This window comes from Electrona antarctica (assembly GCF_951216825.1).
Source record: "Electrona antarctica genome assembly, chromosome: 7".
Classification (NCBI taxonomy): Eukaryota; Metazoa; Chordata; class Actinopteri; order Myctophiformes; family Myctophidae; genus Electrona; species Electrona antarctica.
The window spans coordinates 47,910,056-47,921,942 of NC_136812.1; the positions used below are offsets into that span (position 1 = coordinate 47,910,056).

General features: G+C 43.3%; 1 protein-coding gene across 1 annotated transcript; it reads left to right on the plus strand.

The window, feature by feature from the left end:
* Window positions 1-4,236: 4,236 nt before the first annotated feature.
* On the plus strand, window positions 4,237-7,628 carry LOC306926295 (glycosyltransferase family 92 protein F13G3.3-like; the record flags this gene model as incomplete). Its single annotated transcript, XM_079505563.1, has 2 exons — window positions 4,237-4,444; window positions 6,733-7,628. The coding sequence occupies 2 exons, from the start codon at window positions 4,237-4,239 to the stop codon at window positions 7,626-7,628; spliced, it is 1,104 nt and encodes a 367-aa protein (XP_079361689.1).
* Window positions 7,629-11,887: the final 4,259 nt, after the last annotated feature.

Consider the following 11,887-nt stretch of genomic DNA (forward strand, 5'->3'; position numbering starts at 1 on the left):
TGTCAGGGACTACAGATGAAATTTAGCTTTGGCTAACTCTGGCTTATTTACATTGAGGTGAAAACTGACATGTTGATTAATGAGCTTTGTCCCTGTCAAATAAATAAAATAAATAAATAGCAGTATCCATACTACTTATATTACATCTATTTTATTGTTAAAGTGTGTCATGACTGACTTGAAACTTGAAGGAATATCCGTTTCCATTATAGGACAGATTGAAAATAATTGTTATATACGTTTTATCACTTAAACCCCAGCATCCCTATTCTGGGGGGAGCACACACCAAAAACGGGAACAGGAAACTGGTGGAGAGGGCATGGTGCTGATATTCATGCCAAAGCCTGAATGTGGAAATTTGCATGACGGTTGCTGGCTGATTACTTTGCTGGGGTACTTTGGATGAACATTAAGCTATATGGGAATCACACATGGGTGAATGAAATCATTCAAGATTCATGTTTATTTGTAAAGGCTTGCTAATAAAATCAAGCATTAAGATTAATAATTAAGATTGAACCTTATTTAGGAACTTTTTTGTTTTGACAGGAAGTTCAGGGTCTTTATTCAAGGTCTTTATTAATGTCCCAGAAGGGTTTACAGCAAGAGTAGTGGTTTAAAACATACAAACAATACAAACAATACAGGACAACAACAGACATGAGACACCATATCATAAACAGAGGTCTGGGCGCATCTAGTGCAGGTATAGAATCAAAGATAAAAAAATAAGAAAGGCTACATTCAGAAAAAGTGCTAGGATATAAAGTGCCGGCATAAAGTGCTTGTTTCAACATCGTCATCATCACATTACATGTTACTGGCAGCGTTGACTGCACGGAAGTAATTAAGATTGGACTTTTAGGGACTTTTGGGGAGGGCTGCGAGGGCATCTATTTTGAGTGAAATCTCAATTAGGACCAAGGGTAGCCTGGGCAGCATTCCATTTTGGGTTTATGATCCGGTCGGGAGCGGATTATCGCTACGTCATGTTGTAGTATTGTTTTGTAGTTGTCAGGCAGGAACAATCAATCGTAACTTCCTTTTCCCTCAAACCGATCTTTCTCAATAAAAGCAACAGGCTACGAGAGCTTTTATTGTTATTCTTCCGGTTTGAGGGAAAAGGAAGTTCCGTTTGATTGTTCCTGCCTGACGACTACAAAACAATACTACAACATGACGTAACGATAGCATCCGCTCCAGACCGGTTCACACGTCACTTTTGTAACAGAGACCAGGCTTTCCTCCGAGGTGGAAAGCCTGGTGAGGCGAGGTTAGACCAAGGGTCTATAGCAGTGGTTCCCAAACCTCTTAGCTCCCAAAAGAGACATTCAAAGTTTATCTGCATGGACCTAAACTAGTGAAAATGCGCCACAGTGTGAGCTCTCATGAAAGCTCTTCATGAAATTACTGGAAAAGAAAGAGTTGCTCAAACAAGGCTTTCTTCTATCAACTAGAAAGTATGGAGTCTTTTGTTTGCATGGCGTGACGCAAAGGGGACTCGCCATCTAGAACAGCTAGGTTTTGTCTGCATCTAGATGACCTATACTTCACACTGATAGTTCACACTGCCATGTGGTTTGCTGTTGAACTGCCAAGTCTGCCATCCCACTGTATAGTCGTCTATTAGAGTCTAATAATTAGACGTCCATCTGGAAGATGCCTGTAGATGCCGCATATTGATGCATATTGATGCGGCATGCAAACCTCGCAACTTTGGTATGCAAATTCGAGGGGTGTGCCATTTTGAATGTGATGTGTCACTACTGTACCTGGCCAACGGATAGGCATACAGTGGTGGGAAAAGTACTCAATTGTTTTACTTAAGTAAAAGTACCAATACTGCAATTTAGAACTACTCCGTTAGAAGTAAAAGTACGGAATTGAAAATGTACTTGAGTAAAAGTACAAAAGTATCGGCATCAAAATGTTCTTAAAGTACTAAAAGTAAAAGTACTCATATTGCAGGGCCAGCAGACCACCATGGCTTATACAGGGCTTGTAGGCCTTCACAATCAAAATGGCGCCGGTAGGTGTGACAGCCTACCGTGACGTCAGCCTTGCATTCCCTATTGCACCCACTAAGGCCCAAACCGCACCAATGCAACTCCTTGCAACAAAACAGTTTTAAGGATATGCCACACAAATGCAACTCCTTGCAACTGCCATTGGGGATAATGGTTTCATGCAACATCTCTCAACCGTTTGGTTGAGAGTTGCATGGCGAATCATTTGTGTGGCCCAAACCGCACCAATGATAAAACTGTTGTTGCAACGAGTTGTTGCAACTTATCCTTGCAACAAGTCGCAACTCCTTGCAACAAAACACTTAAAGCCCAGTAAATACTCTGTGTTATATAAGAACAGAAATCCTCTTATCAACCAATTACAGTATATCTCAGGGATGTAGATATTAATACAGTTAATTGGGGGGTAAAATGTGTTATACTATGGGGAATGCAAAGGTCATACTAGGACACACAGTGTGGACAGAGAGGCAGGAAGTGTCAGATGACAGAGAAAGAGGAAGAGGCGGGCAATAGCACAGGGCACAGAACTAATGTGTTCTTTCCTGGTTCATTCAGTAAAATGTAACAGATGGGATGACGCGTTTAAGTAAGTCCTTGTAATGTGTTATATGTTCGTTTAATGCTCTAAATACAGTCATAATGATGCGTTTATGCAGTCGCTATATCTGTGAATTAATAGTATGTGTTTTGTGTTTCTTTTGTGTTTTCAGTTATTACCTAAGCGCCACAGTCTCTGATAACTTTGTGCTAATGATCAGATTTAAGGACAATCAATGCTAGATCTAAACACGGGCCAGACAAGGCAACTCTGAGAGTTGCATGGCGAATCATTTGTGTGGCCCAAACCGGACCAATGATAAAACTGTTGTTGCAAGGAGTTGCGACTAGTTGCAACTTATCCTTCCAACAAGTCGCAACTCCTTGCAACAAAACACTTAAAGGGATAGTTCAGATTTTTTTAACTTAAGTTGTATGAAATACTTCCCATTAATATAGTGGTTGCAACTGTATTAATTGATTGCCCGAGTCCCGTGGTTGGAGTTCTGCTCTGGTTTTGGTGAAATATCAAGTAGTTCCGGTCATTTTGTGGGGGGCACTGGGGGCCACGCAGTAAAAGTAAATTAATCCACAAAACTAACGTCATTTGTATTGTTGACCTATTTCTAAAATATTAGTGCAACTTTCGTTCTTTTTTTACCCCTCTATCACACAGAACTATGTTTTTTGTGTCCATATCACTACGCCCAAAAAATAGTTCCATGTGATAGAGGGGTCAAAGTTGAACGAAAGTCGCGCTAATATTTTAGAAATAGGTCAACAATACAAATTACGTTCGTTTTGTGGATTCATCTACTTTTACTGCGTGGCCCCAGTGCCCCCCACAAAATGACCGGAACTACTTAATATTGATCAAAACCAGAGCAGAACTCCCACCACAGGACAAGTATTTCATACAACTTAAGTTAAAAAAATCTGAACTATCCCTTTAAAGCCCAAACCACACCAAAGGGTCGGGTTGGGTCAAAATGTTTTTTAAGATAAACCACACCAATACAACTACTTGAGTTGCAAGGAGATGCATTGGTGTGGTTGACCTTAGGACAAAAGGACATGTCACAATGTAACCATACCAAGAATAGGGGGCATCATTAGGAGGCTGATTCAGGTATGTGAATCTCTTTAACTAGAAAGGTGTGCTTAAAGATTGCAGATCTCTGCCAGGACAGCTTGGCTAACCAGGCCCTGCAAACTTTGGAAGTCAATCGTAGCCAATCCGAATGGACTATGAAATATCTGATCACATGACTCCAGAGATATATACTGTATATACCAATTTGTGTGAGTTTTGGACAAATGTTTATGTCCTATTCGGCCTCATAGCAGCCTAAATGTTTATACAAGTTCTAAACAGATCCACTGACATGAGTTTGATATTTTCCAATTTCAGAATTCTCAGGTCAACATATCTTCTGACCGGTCCTACGGTTTGGAAGATTATAGCCGTGGACAGACAGACAAGCACAAGCACACACGCAAACCGAAAAAAGACTATCATTCAGTCTAGAGGACGGCACTGAGAAGATCTTTTTTAAATGCGTCAGAACTGCAAAGCCTTTCATCTTTCAACAACTGTGCCGGAAGTCGGGACAAGAAGAAACGTCACGTCATACAAGTCTTGAGTTTGGAATGATTTCTACAGGCAAAATGAATAAACAGAAACTGTGGTTCATCCTCCTCTTGTTTACTGCCGGCATCTTCATGTACATATTCGTCCTGAATCTGAATCCAAAGAAAGAGATGTGCCCCTGCCGTACCTCTACCCAGAGCATCACCCCTCTGAATAACACCAAGCACCTGCTGGTTTCTGCCTACATGGACCGCAGGGTGAAAGGCTGGGATCTGCGCATCATTGGTATATTCAAGGTCGATTCCATAATGATCCTTCACTGTGTTTTCTGCTGCAGCGGCAACCTTTCCAATCGCAGCACTCCGGCTAGCTTTGTACGACACGCAGGCATGGGTTTTCCTTTTGAGACTATGGACGTCATGTGTTCGATCCCCGAGGGATGCAAAGCGACCCATGTCACCCTGTTGACTCATTCAGATAGCATGGAAGCACAGTGGCAGATCTTTCTCCCTGTAGGTAAGGTATTACTCAACTTAAAGTATGATTTAACGTGATGCTGCCAGAGTTTGTCACACTAAAGGCACGAGAGTGCCAAGCAGATGGGCAGATTTTACTCTGAAAAGCCCCACCTTCTATTTCCTCCCAAAACCGGGAGGTATAATTTCCCATTACTACCTTGCGCTACCATGTCTGATATCTCTGTAGAAGCGTTTATATTCCAAACGAGATGCATGATGAAGTCAGAAATTAGGACAGAACATTGCCGTTCTGATCGAAACCATGGAGAGCGACGTAGATTCAGAGATAATAGACAGTTTTGTCGGCCCGTGAACAAGGAAGCGAACGGCTGCGCGCTTGCGCAAAAAATGTCCAGGAGTGCTGAACAAGGCTTTGCCTAGCAACGGGAGCTGTCAAAAAGTGGATTACGTCTCCACACGTCCTTATCACCCCATGTTTTTTATTGAGAGGACGTGTGGAAACGCCTTTAGCACAAAAGGTGTTAACCGTTTCCGTACATAGGACGTCGCCACACGTCCTAGGGGTCCCAATCGACGCGTACATCCAACGTGTGAGGACGCCCTAGCGCATCCTCAACGGGGCGAGAGATAAGAATATTCTGAATTTTCTCCTTTTTTTATTTGTCAGTTCGCCTTTCGGCTACCATATGCTACACTCTAGTCGATTGTTAGCTTACCATTGACTTAGCCGTTAGCGCGGCGGAAAGAATGACTCGTCTCTCCTAATCCAGGGCGCTCTCTGTGGTGTTGAACGGATCGATATACTGGCGCTTCATTTCTGCTCCTCATCCGTCTCTCCCGCAAAATATGAACGCTTTTTGGATCATATATCGTATAAACTAAAACGATCGCAATGTAAACTAGCTATGTAAAGTAAACTTTTTTTAGTGGATTGTTTCCGGATCATGGGTTTCCGAGTAAAAGCGGCCATGTCTTTCCGGCACCCCAGAGCTCCTATTTTGAAGGATCCTATTCGATCCTAGAGTTACTGTCGAAGTGTCCTTGAGCAAGACACTGAACCCCAAACTGCTCCTGATGAGCAGGTTGATGCCTTGAATGGTTTCATTGTAAAGCCCTTTGGATAAAGGTGCTACATAAATGCACCGTTTACATGCGCACAGTCACAATGTGTCGAATTGTGACGTGTTGAGCTTGAGCAGATATGCTATTTACACTTATTTAAAAATTATGCTTAAATGGTTAATGAATTTAAGCATGTAGTGTAGCCTACCTTTTCTAATCCTAGAAATGTAGTGGAGTTAAAAGTACAATATTAATGGCCTGGGCCGTGGCTCAGCGGTCCAGGCACCTTGGCCGGTAGCCCGAGTCTGGCAGTGTGCCGCGGGCTCAACTCCCGATCCCGACGGCCTTTACTGCATGTCACTCCCCCATCTCTCTCCCCCATTTCCTGTCAGCCCACTGTCTGTCCCTCTATAACAAATATAAAATAAAGGCGAAAGCCGCAAAAAAGAAAAAGAAAAAAGTACAATATTAATCTAAGTTGAAATGTAATGTAGCAAAGTATCCAAAAGCTCATGTAAATACTCTGATTGCGAACGCAGTGATTGCGAACGCAGTGAGCATTTACTATGAGACCCAGCAGATCATGTCTGTCTGTCTGTCTGTGTGTCTGTGTGTCACGCTGTAACACCACCCGCCCACCACCAGAGGGCGCAGCTGTATCACACACAAAAACACACACACACATGCACGCACACACACACACACACACAGTCACACACACACACACACACACACAACTTAACTTAAAAAAAAACTTAACTTAAAAAAAATCTTTAAAAAAAACTTAACTTAAAAAAACACTTAAAAAGAAAAAACTTTAAAAGAAACTTAACTTAAAAAAAATCTTAAAAGAAATCTTAAAAAAACTAAAAAAAGAGAACTTAAAAAAAAACCTTAAAAAAGTACGTAATTCATTCTAATTGTTGTTATTGCAATTTACGAGCTGCGTTCGCTTCCCGCGTTCGCGCGTCTTACTTGTAATTTACATACTTAAGTACGGTAAATGTACTTTGCTCCTGTCCACCACTGTAGGTAACCAGGAGAGCGGCGGGACAGAGGCGATAGAGCCCCAGTTCAACCTCACAGTGTGCATCCCCACCTTGTACGGGGACTACAACAACGTCCTTCAGTTCACACAGACCCTGGAGATGTACCGGCTGCTGGGCGTGAACAGGGTGGTGGTCTACAACACCAGCTGTGGTCCAGACCTCGACCGCCTGCTGCGCAGCTACAGCCAGGAGGGCTTCGTAGAGATGGTTCCCTGGCCCGTGGACAAGCACCTCACACCGTCGAAGGGATGGCGGTATCTCGCGCATGGACCGGGGGACCTGCACTACTATGGCCAGCTGACCACACTCAACGAATGTATCTACAGATACATGGACCGCTCGCGCTATGTCCTGTTGCATGACATAGATGAGATTATTGTACCGTACGGTCAAAACCAAAACAGCCTAATCTCCCTGGTGAGCCAGCTCCAACAGCAGAATCCGAACGCGGGGGTGTTCCTCTTTGAGATGCACTTATTTCCAACTGACCATGTGGACCCCAGCGCAAAGTTCCACCTGCCCCAGTGGGAAGGGGTGCCAGGAATAAATATCCTGGAGAACATCTATAGATTATATGAAACGAAAAGAGAAGACGGGGCATACAAAATGATAGTTCAGCCAAGAATGGTGCAGCAGACATCAGTGCACAGAGTGCTGAAGAACTTCGGAGAGACATTCATGGTCCCTCCAGACATGGGTTTGGTTATGCATCTCCGGGGTTGCTTGATCACACACACCATACCACCCAGTTACAAGAAGCAGTGCGTGTCCAAAGAGCACATGCGCGTCGACACCAGGCTGTGGGGGTTTCATGACAAGCTGATCCCCAGTGTGGACAAGGCCCTGGGGAGAATAGGGATGCTGAGAGAACAGCATTGAGATGATGGAGCATGGACACAAACCTGCACACACTGAGACGTATAGGGCTGCGATTATCAGTTTCTTAGCGATTATCTTTTAATGGTTTTACTTTATTTGTTAATTTATGGGACAGTGCACATTGACAAACATTCAATTATTCAATACATGTGTAGTGGGTTGAACTTGACAGGTTGCCCCTAGCAGCGCAACGCCCCCCTCATCAGGCTAATTAATAGGAGCTGTGCGTGGCCCGGCGTTTAGCTGGCATTGTTTGCCTGGTCATGGGGGTGCGTCTCGTGCCTTGAGGTACCGCATATGCGCCTACGTGTGTTTAAAATGTTTATCTGTTTAGTGTCTTTAAAACATACTATTGTCCTGACTCTGCAGGTGCTCGCTGTCCTTACCTGTTTGCCGCATTCAGACAGTCCTGTGCCGTGGGCGGCGTGGGCACGTCTGCCCAATATGTGTATTTATACCAGTTAACAGAGGTTTCCAGCAGTATGTCAGTGAGCTGTGTCAGCTGCCCAGTGTACTGTGTGTTGGTACCGTTTAACCAAGGTAAGCGCTGCTATATTATAGTTTGTGTGTGTGCATGTGTATTTTCTCTTCGAGCAGTGCGAGTGACTGAGGCTGTGTGCTCTTGAAGTGTTTGCGTCCTTGGTGGCGGTGAATCTACCCCTCACTCCCTGCCTTCCCCCTGTCAGTAAGGACACCTTTGGTACCCCCTGGTATTTATTATTGTAAGCTTTTGTCTTTTTAATCCTTATGATACTGACCTCTTGTAATGAAGTCATTTTAATTAGTATTATGTAATTGATAAATAAATATATTTCCTAACTTGACCCTCTTTTTACAGTGATTTCAAGTCTGATTATTAAGCATTTCATTCTGCCTTGATTTATTAATAAAACAATATTGATTTTAAACCTGGAAACACACGTCTCTGCTCATCCTCTTTATCATTCTCAACCCAGTGGGTTTAACTTTTCAGTTTGCATCATTGTGTATTATCATGATATATTGTCTGGGTGAAACTCCCAGAGTGGCATAGTCTGGCTCTGTTTCCGGGCCTTATAGCCGCAATTTGCAACGCTAGATTTTTTTTACAATGGGATGAATCTAGAGTTGCAATACCCTCCATTGACTCCCCACTCATCCAATTTGGTTCGTGATCTGCTTGTCTTAAACGACGTTAAACTCACCAACATTGCAGCTGTAGTCCAAGCTTGAATTATCCTCTTTCAATCTGCCGAGCTTGTTTTTCATAAAAATCCACCGTAGAGATGTTATGAGCTACTTTCTGTCAAGACATCCTCTGCAGGTGAAGTGTTGCAGTTTGGAAGCACTCGTTTTTGTTAATGGGTCGCGCTGCTGCAGGGATGTGCTGGGCCCATAATTCAGCCCGGGAAGTGGAGGTGCGGAGGCCCTCTAGGCGCGCGGCCAAAGGCTGCGTGCCAGCGAAACGAAACACTAACTTTAGGTCCTACAGTGACCTAAAATCATTGTCCACATGGATGTCATGTTTATACCTGCCACAGAAGACAGTGCTGCATTGTTTTACACAAAAGGGATTTTTTGTAGTAGCTCAGGACACAAAGTCCAGAAATTCTAGCTTGATCAAACCAAGTGATGAGACAACCATGGGAAAATCACTAAGGCACACTCCATCTTAAGGTGAAAACAAGTATGATTGGTTCAAAATATTGGTTATATTTCACTTTTTGCACAGTTCACACTCTGATACTGTACTGCAAGTAACATTGTGCTACATTCTAACACAATAACATAGTAACTATAGTAGTAACTCAAGTTTTCAAATAATTTTGAAGTGGAGCAAAAATCCAATATTTGCCTCTGGGATGTAGTGTAGTGAAGTAAACTTACTGCAAATTGGAACACCTCAAAAGTGTACTTAAGTACAGTACTTGATTACACGTACTTAGTTACTTTACACAGAGAGGATTGTGTGCACATCTTTTGGCTGTATTAAAAATTTAGGCTAGGTTTTAGGCATGTTAAAGGGACATTTCACCGCTGGAAGAAACTGCAGTCACTCAATGTAAATAGTATTTGTATAACAGTAATCACAATTTGAAATTTGCATCCTATGGCCAGAAAAATAATGATGTATGTGTGTGTTTGACTAGGGTTTGATTGGATTGCTGAATTCCTCCAATGCCCATAATGCTTTAGTGCTTTAATGCCTCCTTGTGGAGAGGGAGGAGGCTGCATGGATGGAGGTGACTTTGTAGTCCAGGAAGGAAGTGAGACCACATTTTCATGACAGGTTTTTGGTCATGAACATGGCGTCTTGACTAAAATATCTAAAAACCATATTGCACACATAAAAACCCCAGGAAAGTGTTTCTTGTGTCCTAAACATCATTCAAATAAGCTCTGGTTGCAAAAGGGGTGAAGTGGCCCTTTAAGGCATCAAGGCAAACATCAAAGAGAAAGAAGAAACATCCGCACACTTGTTTGTAGAGCTCCACAGTGGACTTACTTTATTTAGTTGTATTGCTGGTGGTCAAATGGTTCATGGGTTCAAAACCTGTTAGGTAGGATTTTCAATTAAATTGCTGTAGCGCCACCCTTTGGCCAATGGTTGTGGGCTTCATGTCTAAGCAGGGTGATAGCCCTTTACCATATTGCCACATTTAGGCCAAACGACTGTTTGGCCTGAAGCGCAGACAGAAGAAATTATTCATAATTCAAAATAGTGGGTGATCGAAGGTCAGAGGTCAAAAGTCAGAACACGAAAGTTGTTTGGCAAGAGGAGACGCATATGTGTATCAAAGTTTTATTGCTGACGGTCGAACGGTTCATGAGCTGCATGCCTGTTCAAAGTTAGCATTTTCAATTGAGTGCTATAGCGCCACCCTTTGGCCAATGGTTGTGGGCTTCACGTCCTCACCATTTGGCACAGCCCGCTACCATATTGGCACGGTTACGAAAACCGACTGCACGGTTAAGCCAGAACTGCAATAAGTGGCGAAAGAAGATTAAGAAGAAAACAACATACATAAACAAAAAGGGGCCATAGGCCCTTCTGCCTTCCCCTTAATTAACAACGTTATTAGGAATAAACTAGTTAAAAAAAAGAAAAAGCCCATTCAATCCGGGAAAGCATCTGTGTCATTTTAGAGTATGTATAACAAGCAACATATTAACATACAGCTGATTTAGAAGGCATTTGTAGAATCTAGAATCATGTAGAATAGGTCTAAATGGGTTACAGTATAGAGAAAAGGAGCCAGTTGAGGTGGTCCTGGGCCATCCTGGACGCCTCCTCAGTCCTCAGCCAGGTTTTACAGGAACACTCAGTTGAGGTGGTCCTGGGCCATCCTGGACGCCTCCTATGTCCTCAGCCAGGTTTTACAGGAACACTCAAGAAGAGGCCACGTGGCAGACCGACGACCAGATGGGACCGGGGGGATTATCTCCACGCTGGCCTTGGAACGCCTCAGGATCCCCCAGTTAGATTTAGCTAATATGGCCCGGGAAAAGGGTGTGTACTACTGTACTGTAGTATAGGGTGAAGTCTGGGGTTCTCTGCTGGAACTGTTGCCTCCTGTTACCTACCTCCGGATAGGTGGTAGAAGATGGATGGACATATCATATAGTTTGTGTGCAAGTTTGTGTACCAGAATAAAAGAACATCCTTGAACATCCTTTAAGGCCAGTCTATACACCAATGCAACTAGTCGCAACGTATAACCAGTTGCATGAAAATGCATGCAGCCATCTGGACTAACCATTTGCAGACTGGTGCCATTTGGGGATCATGGTTGCAAGTAGTTGCATTGGTGTGGACTGGCAGTAAGGGACTAGCCTGGCTAATAAGCCAGACTCAAATCACACTGTCGTGTGGTATTTGAGTCTGGAGATGCTGTGTATGGATCTTGTTTCCCGGGGGGCGGGTTCAAACATTTTCTCTTTGACGCAATTGGTCAGAGCTACTGTCAGTCAAAGGTCTCAAGCATTGAATGTCACTGTACCAAAGCCCGCCCATATTGCATACCGTGTCCCGATTGGCCACACCAGTTCTCTGGTGTAGGAAATGGGCGTACAATTGAGCCTCTCCAGACCGTAATCCGCCGGCAGGCAATTTTTTTTTGCCAACGGCTGATTCGGTCTGGCTTATTAGCCAGGCTAGTAAGGGACCACTTCAGCCATTTTCAACCATATCTTCAGATAATCGGTCCTAATATATGGTACAATTTCACCATGAGCATGAATGATGACCGATTCAATTAAGACATTTAAAATGGTTGAAG